The sequence below is a fragment of the Marmota flaviventris genome, chromosome 15 (assembly GCF_047511675.1).
Source record: "Marmota flaviventris isolate mMarFla1 chromosome 15, mMarFla1.hap1, whole genome shotgun sequence".
Lineage (NCBI taxonomy): Eukaryota > Metazoa > Chordata > Mammalia > Rodentia > Sciuridae > Marmota > Marmota flaviventris.
This window is the reverse complement of record NC_092512.1, coordinates 15,454,688-15,473,570: the sequence shown is the minus strand read 5'-3', so window position 1 is coordinate 15,473,570 and position 18,883 is coordinate 15,454,688. Positions and strand designations below refer to the sequence as shown.

Genomic DNA, 18,883 nt, shown 5'->3' with positions numbered 1-18,883 from the left:
CATAGGCTACAAAAGATGGCCAAAAAATATTGCACTTAAATTTAAAAAAATGTTCTAGAAAGTTTCCAAAGTCAGTGTCAAAGCAGAGCTGGAATGCATCCTACCACTCTACTTTTGGAATTGAGTTTCGGATCAGGAAACCTGGGAGGAGATATCTCTGTGATGAGTCAGAGTGTAGTAGAAAGGAGTGGCCCTGAATGTGACTTTACCTGGGAGAGTCTAATTCCGTAGGCTAAGTCAGTGGCATTACTCCAGCATGAAATGTGTTCTCTAGAATGGAACCAAGAAGATAAAATTAAGGATGAAATCATCAGAGCAGCAGCTTGCTACCAAGACAGCACTTTAGCTAATGGGTAGTTACAATGTGGAACAGGCTACTTTGATCCATTGGGGCTAAATATGGCTCTTAAGTCTGTGGATGGTGTTTGTTTTCCCACTGGATCTGGATTCTAGTCATGTGGGCTCCCTCAATTTCAAGTACTGAGTCTTGAACCAGGGTTAATTCACTTTTCCTTTCCGGGCCTGAAATTTCTCCATAAAATGAGAGTTTGAATCAAGTGAATCTCCTCCTCTCCTATCATAATTTTGATTCTTTGATTCTAAATATTTCCTACAGCAGAGATATTTTAAAGCACAGCATGATTGCATTATACCATTGAATGAATGTGTTGAATGAAGCATAAGACAAAAGTGTTCAATGGCTCTGACAAAGAAACCTTTCAGTGAAGAAAGGGAGAGAAATCAGTGCTGACTCTCCCAAAGTAGTCCAGTGTCATTACAGAATCATTGCCTATGCCTTTTTTGCATAATTGTCCAAAGTTCATTGTGTAGCATTTAAAAAAAACAAAACTTTATTTCTTTATTTTTAGCTGTTAATAGAACTTTATTTATTTATTTATTTATTTACTTACTTACTTACTTATTTATATGTGGTGCTAAGAATCGAACCTCGTGCCTCGCACATGCCAGGCAAGTGCGCCGCCACTGAGCCTCAATCCCAGCCCCCATTGTGTAGCATTTTTGATAATCACTATTGTGCTGGGTGCTGTTCAGAGCTCTTCTCTGCAAGCTAAACTTTAGCTTTGTTAAATGTAGGAGGAGAATGGAAAGAAGGTCAAACTCAGAAGGCTGGATATGCTAAAGTGCTTGTTTTCTGTCAGAAAACTGAAGTTAGGTGTTCAAATTTAGTCTAGATCCATTATCATAAAGCCTTTACTATTCATTGAAGCATCTGGGTTTTTTTTTACTTTTTTAATTTGGCTTCTGTGCTCTGTGATACTATTCTCAGGTAATTGGGTTTATGACTTAAGTAGCTTTCAAAATATTGGCAACTGAATTCTCTCATAGGAGATTTAAAAGACTTTTTGGTTAGTATCTTGAATTCTGTAAATTTAATCAGTATACTTAAACTTTGAAATTTTTCTTGTCCTAAACCATCATACATTTTTACAGAACAAATATTTAATCCTTCAGATTTCATTACCAAGGGATTTTAAAGGTTAGCTTTGAAATAGGTCAGGGGAAAACATCTACTTTGATTTAAAGCTAGTGAGATAAGGAAGTGAAAAATCAGTTTAGAAGCTTTGACAAATATTGGTGAAATCAATTTCATATAATTTTATGAAATCTCCTGTCTGTACAGCTAAAGCGTATGAGTCACACTGTCCCTTAGTCTTGCCACTCATTCATTCATTTGCCAAATATTGTTCTAGACACTGGGTGTTAGATCAATAGCATAGAGTTTACATGCACCATTTCTGTGCCAGGGTCTTTGAAACCTGGTCTCAATGCTTTCAGCAGCCAATCTGATGCAGTGGGGTGAGCATCACAGTGGAGTCTAGCCCCTCCACCCCAACTAACATGTAAGCTGTGACTTTAGGTGAGACTCATTCCATGTCAGTTTCCTCTGAAATTGTATTGCTGGCCCTGTTTACATAGCTTTGATGAAATAGTGGTTTTGAAAGAGCCCTGGAAGGTATCAGCCATGGTATAAAGGCAAGGTAATCTTTAACTGCAGCAGTGATTTTGGCCGTTCGTTGCCTCTGTGAAAACCGTTAAGGATGAGTACCCTTTTATTTTTCCCTTGAACCAGATCTGCATATTCCAGATGGTTAGCCTTGCTATTTGCTCCACATGTAGAACTATCCCTCATGTCCCATTGGTGAGTGGGGACTTTAAAATGAGGTGGCAGGAGAGTGATAAGTATAGCGAGCAAAACTCATTTAGGAAATATTATCCAGTCCATACACTGCATTAAATCAATTGGTGATGATTATGTACTCAGACAAAGGAGCAGAGTGGGTAAGGTGCAGGGTGGCATCTGTCTTCAAGAAGCCTAGACCTGGATTTGAAAATTCAAAGTGACCAAATGTAAACCAGGACCTTAATGGCAATTTCTTGAGGATCTAGGCTGAGATGTCCGTTTCCCTCTGTAGCAATTACAGGGACCTCTGTTGGACATGGGAATGCGTCCAATTATACCTACTGGATCATGGAACACATCTTCTTAGGAGGAGAATGAAAATTACATCTGGCTTCATGTTTAATTGGCTGCAGCATTCTAACTCTCCGTGCTTGTGTTCTAGAATAAGGTTTAAAAAAAAATCCCATCTGCCCTAGAGTAAATTCAGTCAAATATAAGCTCTAGAGAATAGATATTTTTGCCTTTTGCTCTGTCCTGTCTCTTCAGTACCTGGTGTCTGCCTTGGATGAGTAAAAACCTCAGTCTACCATATAGAGTTCTTTCAGTATTCTGATATTCCAGTGAGTGGCTTCTCGAGGACAGGGCTGCCTACTACTCATCTCCTGAGTTCCCATGCTTGGTACCTGCACTCTGAATATTTGTCACATAAATATAGATAAGTATAACCAGAGTTGTGACAAATGCCCCAAGATCAGGACTCCCCATCTCAACCTGGAGCAAGCACTAAAAGCAGTAGAAGACCTCGCTCCCAGAAGCCCGAGGCATACCCCAAAGTGCCTGTCACAAATAGGAAATTTCTTTGAAGTCTTCTTTTTAGTCTTAGCACTTCATTTCATTTTTTTAATTTTCTGGTCCACTAGTGTTCCTTTCAAAACATAATAATCCAAAAGGTGGGTAGAGTAGGTATCGCACACATACGATGTGAGGTCCCGACCTGGCAGTCACTCAGAGCAGCACTGGTCCATGGCAGCAGGTTCCAGGATAAGGCACTGTGTTCTTGAAGCTGCTTCAGGTCTGTATAAGAGACTGAAAGGCCAAGAGTAAAATTGACACATAATAGGGGAGAAAAGTAGGACAATTTTCTAGTTATTTTATGGGAGTTTTATTATGCCATCATTCAGTCTCATTAACTCTTCCAACCCTTATTAAAAATAATAAGAATAGTAAAAAATGTACTCACCTCTTTTAGTACCTTGACACATGCTGCTCTCATTTGGTCTTCACAGCTGCCCTGTGAATTGGCATTTCTTTGTTTTCATTGTTGCTATTTGTACAAATGAGAAATCTCAGGTCCTCAATAGGGTTGGAATTAGGGTGAGGCACTCCCCTCAGGCTCAGAATTTAAGGGGGTGCCAAAAACTGTATGATCAGAGTAAACAATATTTTATGCAATATTTTTAAAAATGAAAATTCATACAGGATCTGACAGGACCAGGATTAAGGTGAGGCAAGTTAGGCAAATCATGCAGTGCAAGGTCAGAACCTGATTTTATTTCAAATTTTATGTTGTTCATCATGAATTTTTGCATTAGTTTCGACTTTTAAATTATTGCATTCAAATATTACTCATCTTGTTTAGTTGAGGTTGTTTATTTGCATACTCTTAAATTTTGCCCCCAAGGCCAGTGCTTCCCACCTCACCATAGCCCCAGCCCCCATTAGTGTGAGTGTCGCATATGCCCTGTAAGCAGCAAACCTGCATTTGAACAAAGGCATTCTGACTCCAAATCAGGTACTCTCCTCATCATACCACTTACATGCCAAATTCTCTTTCTGAAATTTGTTGGTCTTTTATTGTTGTTTTCAATTTCTTAGGCTTATAAGCCCCATTATTTCAGAATGTCTTTAGTGCTCCCTCTTGACCTTTCTGTGTATTTTTTTCTGTAATTTGTATCAGGGACCTTTTGTTGTTTTAAGTCATGAAGTTTCTATCAAGAGCACACTACAGATAGCTGCTTTTGCTAGAACTACATTCAGTGACCTAAATTAAAAATAAAGTAATATAGGGTCAAGTTTTCTAAGGAATCTCCATACTGCTTTCCAGGTTGGTTGCACCAATTTGCAGTCCCACCAGCAATTTATAAGTGTGCCTTTTACCCCATGTCCTTACCAACATTTATTGGTGTCTCTATTCTTGAAAACTGCCATTCTGACTGACATGAGATGAAATATTAGAGTAGTTTTGATTTGCATTTCTCTGATTACTAGAGATGTTGAACATTTTTTTCATATATTTGTTGATCAAATGTATATCTTCTTCTGAGAAGTGTCTGTTCAGCTCCTTAGCCCATTTATTGATTGAGTAGATTGTTTTTAGGTGTTAAGTTTTTTGAGTTCTTTATGTATCCTAGAGACTAGTGTTCTATCTATTCTGTGTGGCAAAAATTTGCTCCCAAAATGTAGGCTCTCTGTTTACCTCATTAACTGTTTCTTTTGCTGAGAAGAAGCTTTTTAGTTTGAGTCCATGCCATTTATTAATTCTTGATTAGAACCACCATTTGATCCAGCTATCCCACTCCTCGGTCTATACCCAAAGGACTTAAAATCAGCATTCTGTAGTAACACAGCCACATCAATGTTCAGTAGCAGCTCAGTTCACAATAGCTAAACTATGGCTACAACCTAGATGCCCTTCAATAGATGAATGGATAAAGAAACCGTGGTATATATACACAGTGGAATATTACTCAACATTAAAAGAGAATAAAATTATGGCATTTGCAGATAAATGGATAGAGTTGGAGAATATCATGCTAAGTGAAGTAAGCCAATCCCCAAAAAACAAAGGCTGAATATTCTCTCCTATAGCCTGATGCTGATCCATAAAGGGGGTAGGGTGGTAGGGAAAATGGAGGAACTTTGACTGGGCAAAGGGGAGGGTGGGAAGGGAAGTGCATGGGGGCAGAAAAGATGGTAGAACGAGATGGACATCATTACCCTAAGTACATGTATGACTGTACATACGGTATGATGCTACATCGTGTACAACCATAGAAATGTAAAGTTGTGCTGAAATTGTGTACAATGAATCAAAATGCATTCTGTCATATATACCTAATTAAAATAAATAAATTAATTTTTAAAAATAAAGTAATATAGCTAACTTTGCATGGGCTGAGGGGAGGGGTAGTCTTTTATTAAACACTCCAGATTATAGAATAGAATAGCAATTATGAATTAAGCATGCTTTGCTCCTCATTGAAATTTCTTGAAGAATAAAAGTAGTCCATGATACAAGACAAACAAACACTGACCTTATTCACCTTTTGTGGGAGGAGGTTCATCAGACCACAGGGAGGTGTAAATTATCTTGTTAAAATTTGTTTGCTAAAGTGTGAATCCGTTGGTCCTGCCTTCATATTTGGATTGAACTGAAAGCTCTCTTCACCTGATCATTTTCCTAACACTTGGCCTTTTTCTAAATACCTTTCAAGCATCCATGAGAATTTCAGGTCTAGTATACTTACTGAGATAAGTAGAAAAAAGAACAGCAAATTTGGAGTTAGAATTTGAAGGTGAAATATAAGACAGAACAGTAGTAAATTTTTGTTTTTCTTTGCAATTAAATCTTAGTAGAGTTAAAGGAAGTTGAAGGCAAAGGAACTTAGACCTTAGAATTATACTCCAGTGTCTCTTAAGGATTAGGAAGGGATGTTAGAGTTACTGTGTCCCTAAGAATATCAGATAAAAACTCAAGATTCGTAAGTAAAGGCATTGTGAATATTTGTCTTAAAGATCAGACACAGGAGCAGAACACAGTCCTTTCCCAAGTTTATATTCTCCTTATGGCATTATTGTATTGAAGCAAAAATGCATACAGGCTTTTCTATGGTGTTTTAAGAGAAATTGTGAGAAGTGAGATTAGAGGGTCTGGACCAAATGCTAGGCTAGGAACTTAGTGCTGCATCTTATGTTGAGCTACAGAAGACTCTGAGGTGGGGGCTAGTCTAATTAAACTCCTATTTCAAAAAATTTAATTCAGTGACATCGTGAAAGAGAAAAAACTGGAGACATAGATGATGCTTTCTTGTATATTAAAACAATGTGTTTTTTTGTTTGTATGTTTTTGTTTTTTGTTTGAGCAAATCATCATTTGGTTAGTGAAATTGGAAAGGAAAGAAATGCCAGTTTCCTCTGCTGTGAGATATGGCAGAGGAAATTGGCATGCGTCATTGGGACTTCTACTGACTGTTGGGAGGAAAAAGAGGTTTAAAAAGGAAGGGACGGAGGGAAGGAGGGAGGAATGAAGGAAGGAAGGAAGGAAGGAAGGAAGGAAGGAAGGGTCACTTCTTTCACAAAACTGTAGAAAGAACTATTTAGAAAGTAGAGGCAAAGGGATGGTATATTAAATTACACATATTTTCTTTTAAGCAGTGATGTGATAAGCCCTTAAAATATCCCTTAGGTTGTTAGAGATGCAGGCCTGGAATCTGGGAGAAAGATAAAAGCTAAAAATGAATTATCTCAAAATCACATATCCAGATTTAATGTTGAAGTTTTAGCACGAACAACAGAGGGGGCAGAGGTGTGCACACATCCATTGGCTAGGAAGAGGCAGGAACATCACTGGAGGAATGGTCTGATACGGGGGAAATGGAGGTAGTGCAAGAGCCAAGTGGGGAGATTTGCAGGAAGAACTGTGTGGCCTGCAGCACCAGAGCCTGCAGAGCAAAAGCCAGGAGTAATCTCAGGAGTGGTTTGTGCTCAGAAAATGAAAATCGATATCCAAGATGAGGAGAAAAAGTATCACAAGGTAGGAAGTTAAAATAAGAAAAGTTTGTATCAGATGACCATTGCATGAACTTTATCTGAAGTTAACATGATAGAGGGTGTTTTTCTGTTTCATATTCATTTTTATTTCCTCAAAATGTAAGTTTCTCATGCATAGCTGCCTTTGCTCAATGGATTAAGGTATTTTGGACTCTTTGAGAAAGAGAAGCTGGTTCCTGTATGAATGATTTGGTTTTGTTGTCCATAGTATTCCAGAACAAGGAAGTACTTTTTTAAATCTATGGAGCATACAGAATCATGCCAGTTGGAAATGGTGCTCCTCTGTGTTACACTTACCGTTTTGACTGATGCATTTCCTGTGCCTGTCATGACTTTGATAAACAGATGTTTTTATAGCAGGGGTTTAGATAGATATGGACATTGAATGATTATAGCTTTCTGCAAAACCATTAAGACTCTTATACTGTGTTTGCTTCTTGGCAGTAGTTCATGGAATCTGATTAAGCCCAAAAACTTAAAAGGCAAGCTTGAATCATTTAGGTCTGTATTATAAAGGATAACTTAGTTCACTTGAGTCTCAATAACAAGACATCCTGAATCAGTCATCATCATCTGTAAATAAACACATCAGTAAAGTTAATTGTTCAAGAGCCCTTAACAAGCTGAGAGTATAACAAAGTAGGTTAACATAACTGGTTAACTCGTCCTCCAGAAGCCTTTATTTATTCATTTAATGTTTATTGAGTACATATGTACTTTATGCCGGCCTGGAGGACAGTCACCATTCTTGGGGTTCTCTAAGTCTAGCATCCTCATAAGTAACAAGAATTTCACTAGCATGTTGAGTGTATTAGTGGAAAGTGCAGTGTGCTTTAGGAAGAAAGAGTAACTGGAATATAGAGTGGGGTAAAAAATGAAGTTGAAGAAAATGTCCAGGACATAGTATACTGGAGATAAATACAATTTGCTGAAGAATCTGAATTTTATCCTGAGGCAGAGGCCTGTCCTGGGTGGGAATTGTTTTAAACAGAAACAAGTTATGATTGCTATTTATTCTGTTGTGGGCAGGGCAAAAAATAGATTGAAGAAGCAGGGAACATTGGAGGCAGGGAGAGCAATTGTGAGGCTGTCATGGAGATTTGGTGAGTAAGATCTGGGTTTAGGTATGGTACAGGTGAAAAGAGGAGGAATTGAACTGATGGAAGGAATAGAATTTGGAAGACATTTGGAAGATAGTGGTAATAAGTTGAGTAGATGCAGTTGTTGAAAGGGAATAGGAGGGTAGAGTCAAGGCTAAGTCTCAACTCAGATACAGAGACAGTAGGGGTACCTGTAACTGATGTCAGACTGCAGCCATCCCTAACGTGAAAGATTACAGTACCTGAGTCATCAAAGGCTGATTCAGTCCCTGACATGAATTCTAGCTGTTCATCTTTGAAACCAACAATGAAATGGCCTTTGGCCTCTTAGAAGGGAGACCTCTGAAACAATGCTGAATAGGTATGAATCAGGTTTCTTTGGTTAGAGCTCCTTGGGTTTCTACTTCCCAGTTCTGGGGTGTGCATGCCTGTGTTATTACACTGGGATACCCTTTTCAGGACTGCTTTTTAATAACTCCATAATCATGCATTTTATGTTTCATCTTGATGATGATTATTTTTCTTAGTGCTTTATATCTTCAAAGAACTCAGCATTGATCTACATAAAGTCCCAGGGAGTTAGCAGGTGGGAATTATTACCCGCTTTTCAGATGGGAAAACCCAGGAATGCTCAGTGACTTGCCTGGGGCTGTGCAGCATCAACATTCACAAAACTGAATTTCGAATCTGAGTTTTCTTTATCTTACCAAACTTACAGTTTATTGTCAGTGTTAACTTCTTATACTGTCCTTGCTGTTTCACTTATTCAAATATCTCAGCATTGAGATCTAAAAATGGGTGAGCAAGATCTAGGAAAGGAATAAGGTGACCAAATGACTAAGCCCTGCATGTGGCAGGGAGGGGTGGTAATATAACTAGGTCTCAGCTCTTGTAATCCAGGGAAAGATTGTTCATTTTCCAGTGAAATTGTGACATCATTTCAACTATCAGACCAGTCAGTCATTGTCTCACAGACTCATCTATGATATTCTAGAGTGACTTTAACACTTTTTACAGCACCACTAAAACAACTATAGAAATTGCCTCTTTGAAAAATGCATAAGCCTATGTAGTATCATGGATAGAGAACTGACTTGGAGTTAGACCTGGGCTAAATCCCTCCCAGGAGGGAGCTGGGTGACAGTGGGAAGGATTAGATCTTGATGTCTGTCAACTGCCCAGCATGTTACTGCTTCCTTTATTCTTATTCAGAGACAAGTGTAATATTGAGAGGGCCCTTGACTTTTCTGTTGAATGACAGGACCAGGTAAATTCAACTGTTGAGGTATTACAGCCCATTAGAGAAACCAGTGAAACATTTTGATCTTGAGTCAACCAGATACTGGTTACCACCCCTTGTTCACTGACAAATATGGGAAGGTAATTTCAGTAGATCGGCCATCAGTGTGTGCCTTCCAAAACATTATAGTCGTGTTACAGTAAACTTTTTATATTTGTTGCGTCACAAAGATTTATTGAAGTGATAAAAGTTATTATGGAAAACAGTGTGCGGTAACTATGGTAACAGTTATTTGATCTCACAGTAATTAGCTAAGCATTTAGTTGCACAATACTTTCACAATGCCTTCCTGGTTAGTTCATTAAACAAAATTAGCTTTTGTTTGAACTGTCTTCCTACAGTGTCCTAAATTTGATTTTAGTTCAAAGAATGTGTACTTTAAAACTACCTTTCCAACTTACAGTTTATGGCCATATTTGAGGTTGTAACTGTTCTTTATTTAAGTCTCTATTTATACTACAGGGTGATCATGATTCTTTGGATTATCTTCTGAATTTCTCTTGGTTTAGGAGAATAGACTAAGAAATGAACAGACAAGTTGGAAACCAGTCTTTTTTTTTTTTTTTGAGACCAGTATCTAAATTGTGGCCCTGTTGGATCAGATTGCAGATTGGGATCAGCTGGTATCCTTCTCGGGTCTTAGTTTCTATCCTGTAAGATTGGATTGCTGTATTATTTGTGTCGGAGTCCTAAGATCACGTGGATGTGGTCATTTCTCAGTGATCTGCTTATCTCCTAATGGGACTTGCAGCTAGTAGCTGCCTGGGCTTTTCCAAGCCTCCTACCCCAGGTGCCTCTTCTGCCTGTTCTTTATGCAGTGCTTGGTACCTCTCTTTTGCAAGGTGGAATATATCACAGACAATTCACCACAGTGGTAATGTCTTTCTCAAAAGACTTTCTCTTGAGACAAGGACCTCTTGGGTGTTCTGCCCTCCAACATCACTCCCCATATAGAAGTGAATCTTATCCCTTACTGGCAGATTGGAGACCCTAAGCACAAAAGAAAGCTTCAAGATTCCAAGATAGAAAAGTAATGTGAATGAAATAGAAAAAAAAAATTGTTTTCCCTTACTTATTAAAAGTGAGAGGGTTCCAAAGTATGTTACTAAAACAGGATTTTTAAAAATCGAGTAAATAACCAGGCATGGTGGCCCACACCTGTAATCCCAGTGACTTGGTAGGCAGAGGCCAGGGGATCCCAAGTTCAAAGCCAGCCTCAGCAACTTAGCAAGGCCCTAAGCAACTTAGCGAGACTCTGGCTCAAAATAAAAAATAAAAGGGCTGGGGATGTGGCACCCCTGTGTTCAATCCCCAATATATTAAACAAAAATTCAGTGAATATTCCTCATATTAATTTCATTTTAATTCCTGTGAACTCAGTGATTTTTTAAAAAAAAAAAACAATACAAGCATTTAAAACTAATTACTTTATGAGTTTTGAGTCAAGCTCTTATCTAGATTAACACTGTTACCTACTAGTTTTAAGTTGGGGAAGGTTTTTTTACATTTGAGCCCTAAGATTTCCAGTTTCACATCTGTTTATTCGCCTAACTGGGCACCAGTAGAATTTTAATGATAAGAGCTTATTTATTCTTGCTTGGTCTTGAAATTTTTCAGGCCAACCTCAAGAAAGGTGGCCCTAGCACTTGACTTGTCCTTGTTTCTGCCATCTTCTCCATTCCTGCTTCTATTCTATTTGACATCTGTGTTGGTGTCAGTGCTCTTTAAACTCTTTATATCCCCATTCCTTCAACACACACTTTCTTCTTTCTAGAGTAGCATCTTCCTCTGGTTCCTTGGGAAAAACATTTGATGTCTTTCCACGCACCGCACCTCTCGTTGTAGCTTCTGTGAACATCTCCCTGTTTCTTGTCCCTGTCATCTTGCCTTCACATGTCCTTTTACCTAATTCTTGGCCATGCTTATCATCATACATTACAACCTTTAGTTAAAATGCTCCTGCCTGGTGGGCTCAGAACTCCCCACAGGAACCCCACTGCCCATTCTTCCTGTGTCCTCCCTTGGTATCCAACAAGACCAGGCCCAGGGCCCAGCCTGGCAAACCAGTGTGGTCCTCCCTGGCCACGCTGGCTGCCTGAATTCCCTCCTGGCCCAGCTGCACTGGATCTTCACATTCCCAACTCCTCAAAGTTTGTATTCCTTTTCACTGGAACTGTTGAGTTTTCTGTGTGTGATCTCCAGTGATCTCCAGTCACTTCAGGAAAGGAGGAAAGGAAGTACTATTACCAAATGTGCTTTAGGTACCACATAGTGTGTATTAGTCATTCCTGCAACCCCGTGAGATAAATACTGAAAATCTAGATATTTTATCATGAGAAACTGAAGTTCAAAAAGATTAAGTGGCCCTAACAAGCTAATAATTGGAAGACCTGGATTTCCCACCCAGGACTCTGCCTCCAAGTCAGCTTCTTGTTTTGGTGATTAAGCCCAGCCTAAATTCCATACTTAGCCAATTTGTTGGAGCAGTCACCAGCACCTATATTCCTTTAATCTCCTGGCCTCCTGCTGTGCCATCAGTCAGCCAGAAGTCTGTCTCCCCTGTGGGTCTTTGTCCTGCTCTAGTGCTTTAGGTCTCTGACAGAAATTCAGGTTCTTCCAAAAGTGGCTTTTTACCAAGACATGCTACTCAGTTTCATTGAGACAAAGAATGCCCAATCTACCACTTGTATATCATCCCCAGCTGTTGGGACACCCTAGGCCAACTCTGTCAGTCATGAGTTGGTTCTCAGTGCAGCTTCCAGAAAGCCCTTTCCTGTGAGCAGAACTGAGATGGTACAAAAAGCCTGTTTGCTCGAATCTCCCTCCAACATACTGTTACTGAGCGACTCTTCTGTATTGGTCTTCCCATGTGTTTCTCACCCCCTAAAACCTTGCTTCCCTGCTCCTGATGAGCTAAATGATTGATATTTTCTGGATGTGCCTTTTACTTTGCTTTTGTCATTGGCCCACTTCCTCTGTCACTGATGGTAGAATAATTAATAATATATAGACTCATTTTGATATAAACTTCATAAAGACAGACTTGTGTGAGTATTGTCCCTGATGGCACAAACAGGGCCTGGTAGGGTACCTGACATGATAGAAGCTCTGTGAACGTTTGAATAAAGGAAGGGACTGTGGTTCCATGGTAGGGTGCTTGCCTAGCATGCATGAGGTCCTGTTTAATCCCTCACACTGCCGAATCAAAATAAAACCTGCGTGTCATGAATAAAGAAGGAAGGAGGGACAAAGGGAAAGGGGGCTGGTATGACACAGGCACTGTGCTGTGCACACAGTAGCAATATCCCCAGCACAGATAAGCAAGCCGAAACTCAGAGGGGCCACCGCTTATGTAGAAGAGCAGACTTACTAAGTGCCTTCTCTTCTGGAAAAGCCTCTTACCTTCTATTCCAGCCTTGACCATGCGACTACACAGCTGCATGGCTGACTCCATTTATACAGATGACAGTGTAGGTGCCCCCACCCCCCAGTTGCGAGTTTGATGGCCCTAGTAATAACTCCCTGCTCATGCTTCAGTGGTGCTTGAGATGCTCCTGGCAATTTCCACACTCTTCTTCTACCCCCATTTCCTCTTTCTTGTTGACTAGGTTACAAATGCTTTTGGGGGGCTTGGGGTGGGGCTTCATTTTTGTGTCCCTGTCAGACTTAACACAAAAGGGTTTGTTGTATGAGCAGCCACCCTGTCTGCTGAAGTTATTGCCCCAGCTCCTACAGACAAGCTGAGATATTCATTAGGCACTAGGGCACCATGACTAAGTGCTATCCTACTTTTCAAGGACCTCAAAAATGTTGTAGATCTTGAAAAAGAAATTTTTGGCTCTGAAAACAAAAAAGTACAGGATCAAATGTGTGTTTGCACAAATATAAAACCAAATATTTTGTCATCTTCTTTAAATGTTAAATTTAGCAATGATTGCTGAGAAATCATAGCAAACTATAAATTAAATAATCAGCAGCCAAGTAATTTAAAAAACAAAAATGCAGAAATGCTTTCAAAAATGTTTTGGCCAGAAAATTACTTTTAATTGGCTTTTGAATATAATTTTTAATGTTGGATATGCTGTCAGTGGAGAAGGCTCTAAAAAAACATACTTGGGATCTTAAAAAGATCTTCTGGGCCCACAATGACATGCACATGGCTCAAGAAATGCAAACTAGATTTTAACAGATTGTATTTAAATGATGGTGGTCTTTATTGTTGTGGGAAGGAAGGGGCATGGATATTTTATCTTGTTATTTTTTTTATTTTACATATAAAAAGAGGGGATTTAAGGGAGTTCTTACAGCTTGTATGGAATAAGTGCCACATTCCTGCAGAGTTATGGCACATTTTCGGGGGCTCTCAAGTGGTACCAGTAAGGGGCTCCTGGGCAATCGATTATTCCATCCGGCCTCCTCTCTGGTTAACTTGCCACTCTGTCTGGTTCTTTCAGTGGATGGAGAGTCAAGGGAGGCACAGAAGTCCTGAGGGCAGAATATGTGAGCCCTTGCCAGGTCCTGGAACAGCGGGACAGCGCAGGCTGGCGCTCTTGGGGAGGCAAGCCGGAACTGACCTTTCCACTTGCCCTTCACACTCTGTGACTCAAAATGCCGAGCCATTGTTTTAGGAACTGATTATGCAGCAACCATTTTGACAGAATGCTCGAGGTATTTCCTCAGCTGTGAGTGTTGAAGGTTTAAAGTTGGGTAGATTTTGCAAAAACTTTTGCTTAGTCCAGGAGGATCTTTCTTTGAATGTTGTTTTGATTTTCACTCCACAATAGAAATTGCAGCCCCCAGTGCTGAAATTCCCTTTTACCGGTTCAAAAACTGCTGTAGACCTTGCCAGCTTTCACCAACTGTGCACAGTGTTGGTGTGACATTGCTACTAAAGGGTCACTCCTAGTCTCTCTACCTATCATCCTGTGCAGACTCAGCACATAAAGAGAACCAGGGTGCAACTGGAATTGAGGCACTCTTCCTTCCAGAGGTTATAACCATAGTCGAATGTGAAAATGTAAGCTGTATTAAAACTAGCATGTTTTATAATCATCCTAATACATCAGCTATCACCACCATGGAGTTGTTTATTTGTTTTTTTTAATAAGTGGATCTATGTGATCTGCCATCTCCAAAAGTTAAGAGTTGCCAGTTAAATACATATGTATTTTCAAAGGAAATCACCAAAAAGGACATTCCACTCTTATTACAAAGCTATTTTAGGGGTAAATATTTTGATAGATGTGGTTCAATGCACCTGGGAGCTGAGCCGTGGCTGTGCCTGAGGCAGTTAGCCCAGATGGAGCCCTGAGATATATCTAGACAGGGGTTTTCCCCCATGTATATGGCAACTGGTTGATTGTGGCATCATGAACATTAACATTTTCTGTGCCACTGTTAGAAAAGTAGCTTCGTTAATGCTCATTATTTTTAAATGATAAGAACCGTACTTAGACTTCTCTCAAAAACAGATGTATAGCAGGCTATGTTATGAATCAAACATTGTGTTTGTAAGAGTGATAATGAGAATCAAGTCGATAAACATCTGTCCAGTCTTCTTAGATTTTCATTAGATACAAGTAAGTGTTAGGGTCTGGCCATTTACTGGTTATAAATGGAGAATGCACTCAGATGGGAAGACTGCTCTAAGGAATTGAATTACTAGTCAGATTTAAGTCATAGCTTAGAGTTTATTAAAATCATCTAGTGTATTATCCAACCTTGTTATTAGGAAATACGCATACATGTGTAAAACATTGGCTGCTCTCCATAGCTGCCTGTCTTCCTGGTAGATAGCTTGCTTGTTAAATAACATTTAAAAAATGTAACACTTTCTTTCCCTTTGTGGTGAAGTCCTGTCTTTCATCTCCTTAAAAATTATTTGTCCTTATGAAGGTGACATTGTTCTCATTCTTTCTTTCTTTCTTAGCAGAGGAATGACTTAGTAAACCCAGCACTGTCATTCATCTGCCCTCTCTGTAAATCAATGGGAAATGACTTGAACCATATAACAGTGAGCATGTTTTTGTTGTTATTTTTGTTTTCCTTTTGAAATATAAAGTTCCTCAGGGGCAGAGAAGCATCTTGCTGTCCTCATCTAGTGGTTACTGGTTAAATGTTATCACACCAAAGCTATCAATAAACAAATAATGAGGATGATTTTTGCTTATTAACACAAGCAGGAACATGAATAATGCAAGCTAATTTAGAGTTACCCCCCACCACCACCTTCCCCAGTTTTGGTGGGAGTGACTTCATTTGTAGTCTTATTTCCTGACTAGAGAGAAATAGGCCCAATTCTCCCTCAGAGAGAGCCTCTAACAAATTCAGCAACTAAATTTGATTTTTTAGAGTGTTTCTGGACTGATGGAAGTATCCTTTTAAAACCATTTACCTAAAATGTTCTGTGATTGCAACATCTGCTAAGCCTATTATGTTCTTTCATTAAACAGCTTTATTGTTCTGTGTGTAAGCTGCTTATTTGGAACAATAAAGCTGAGTTGACTGTAGCCTTTCTAACAAAAAGGATTTTTTTTTTTTTTAACAGTGAGAGAAACTACATATTGCCTGTCATCATACATAGTATTAAAACAACAACAAAAAAAATCTTGTTTAGAAATTATCCTATTAGCCTCATTTTAAAAAAGAAAGGCTCTGTTTGAACCCCACATGATTATAGTATTATCCAAATATGTAATTCTAGTAATGCTTTTGACCACTCATGTTCTTTTAGTTTTTTGAGAACCAGACAGGAGAAAGCCCTTAAATTCTGTAGATTCTTTATTTACAACACAGAGTTCAGTAGCATTTTGCTGACTAATAGGGAAAACATTTTTATTACATTATAAAATTCAAACTTTGGTAAGGGAAATTGCATTAGTTTAGGTGTGTAGTTCATCTGTAACTATTTGGAATTGAGTAAACATGTTAATTTAATAATTTCTCAAATGCACATCTGCCTCCCTGGCTGCTGCCTCAGACCTCTGGTCTTCCTGAAGAGGGACGCAGCTGCTGAGACCACAGCAAAAAGAAAGCAGGAAGAACCCTGCCCACTGCCCAGAATGGGTCAGTGAATGCAGATGGCAGTTTTTCTTTTTGCCTATCACACTTGTGACAATTATAAGCAGATTAAGATGACTTTAAAGAATTCAAAGCATTTGTCCACAACAGCCTTTCTTCCTTAAAACACATGAGTAAGATCTAGTTAGCTATTTGCCCAGACGGTGCAGAGCACTGCAGAACCACAGCATGGACCATGCAGCCTAGGGCTAAGGAAACAACACTGCCCTGATTTGTCATTTTTGTGGTGGTTCTTTAGTTCTGGAAGCATTCTAATTTTGAAAACAAAGCCCATCTGAGATGGAGTTGTCAGTATATTGTAGCAGTTGAGCAAAGATGAAAGCTCTGTCACTGAGTAACTAAAATATCAATGCATCATGCATCCAGGCTGGCAGAGCAAGCCACTGGGTGTATGAGCAGGTACTTCCAGAGTCTTAGAAGGCCCACTGCACTTTCAGATCTTCTTCCTTGCCTGTCCAGCTCATAGTTACCAACCTCAGAATCCTTCAGGGACCAGAGAACAAAGTAAGTAGGATAAAACTAGTCCCACTGAAATTGCCAAGCTAGAGAGCAAATGCCCTATCTCCGTGTTGAAACACCTTTCATTTTTTTCTAGAGAAAGGAGGAACTGGGATTTTAATTTTTAGATATTGGCTATGGATTGAGATTTTAAAGGCAGCACATAGCTGCACAAGACCTATTTGCAGGTCACATATGAGTTGGTGGGTCACATATTTACCTCCACTTTATTATTTCCCTTGATTTGAGTCAGCGCTTGTCCTTTTGATTTGGGGCTTTTGTCTTTTAATTTTAAAACAGCTATAAGCTACAGAAAGTCAAGGAAGACTTGGTATTATCCACTGAATCCAGTTGAGCACACCAGTTCTTGGGCACTGGGAATAATGGTATCTACCTGTGCCTTCACTGTGCAAGAACATGATGGCCCAGTGCCACACACTGTTGCATGTAGCACACATCAGTGTAACACAGTGTAGAGCCCTGCAGGGCAGACTTGAACTCTTTCTTCTTGCAAATAGTTTTACCTTGGATGGAAACTATGAGAACAGTTTTGATGAAAGCAGCTGTGCTATTGTAGGCAGTCAGTCGAGCATGATTGTTGAAAGAGCATGTCATAAAGCCAGACTACCTAGATTAGAATCTTGATTGTGCTTCGAGACAACTGTGTGACCTTCATCATATTATTTAACCGTTCTGTGGTCTACTTTCCAAATCTGTAAGTGGGAATAAGTAGAGGTTGAATACCCCTTTTCCAAAAGGCTTGGGACCAGAAATGTTTGAGATTTTTTTTCCATATTTTATAATTTTCGCATATACATAATGAGAGCTTGGGGATGGAGCCCAAATCTAAATGCAATTCATTTGTTTCTTTCATATACTTCTTATACTTAGGGTTTGAAAGGCCAAGGTTCGTCGTCGGAGATTAAAATGCACACACACAGATAGCAGTGACAAAGATGAAGCACTCTACTACAAGCTGGTGCTAGCTTATATAGAAAGTGAGAGTCAGTTATCTTAAACCAGGAAGCTCCCGGGGCCAATCATAGTAAAGGTCAGGTCATCACCTACGGTGCACGCACGTCCGCCCTTCATAAGATTCATGGGGGGCACAAACTGTCCGCAAGCATGGAAGACGGGAGGACCAATTAGAAAATTTTCAAAACAACTTGTTATCCACCCACTGGCAATTTGCCCGCCACCATGTTGCATTAGGGGCTCCTTATCTGAAAGGCCCGGGGAGTTCTTAGCTGCCCACTGGCAATTTGCCCTCTGCCGTGTCTGAAAGGCCCAGGGAGTTCTCAGGATGACTCCCAACAGGGTTTGAATGTAATTTTGCACAATATTTTTAATAATTTTGTATAGGGAATAAAGTTTCATGATATGGAATTTTCCACTTAAGTCATGTTGACATTCTAAAAGTTTCAGATTTTAGGTTTATGGATAAGGTTGCTCAGCCTGTAATAATAAATAACTTTAAATGTAAAGTTCTTAAGATGATGCCTGGCACATGGTGAATGCATTGTAATTGTTAACTGCTGCTACTGTCGCTTTTAACTAAGAATCATGATTCTTGGGTTCAGGCTCTCATTCTGCCTCTTAGGAACTGTGACCAACTGGAAACCACGCACTTAACTTCTGTGAATAATCAATAAGATTAGGAAGACACGAAGATTAAATGTAATTATGCGTCAAGACGCATAAAGGTATGCACAAATGAAAGGCACTGTTTGATGGTTGGGAGTGGAGACTGCCCTCATGACACAGCACAATGTCCGTAGACCATAGAGGAGCCCAGGCCTGTTTTACTCTCAGTTTCAACTCAAGTACCCTGACCCATGGTACAAATTGGCTATTATTATCTTTAGTATGACTAAGATAAAAATTGAGAGTAAAAATTATTTTGGGCGTTCCTACTTTATTTATAAATATCCC

The 18,883-nt window shown here is 39.4% G+C and overlaps 1 protein-coding gene across 4 annotated transcripts in view; it reads left to right on the top strand.

Annotated features, from left to right (window-relative positions):
• Positions 1-18,883, top strand: part of Nsmce2 (NSE2 (MMS21) homolog, SMC5-SMC6 complex SUMO ligase) — a 223,707-nt gene that overhangs the window by 139,314 nt on the left and 65,510 nt on the right. The window contains exon 6 of one of the 4 annotated variants that reach the window (XM_071602129.1): positions 18,552-18,616. The exons of the other annotated variants lie outside the window; for them this stretch is intronic. Coding sequence (XP_071458230.1) covers positions 18,552-18,583 — 32 coding nt within the window. The 3' untranslated portion in view covers positions 18,584-18,616. Of the gene's footprint in view, positions 1-18,551; positions 18,617-18,883 lie in introns of those variants that run through there. 4 annotated transcript variants of the gene reach the window in all.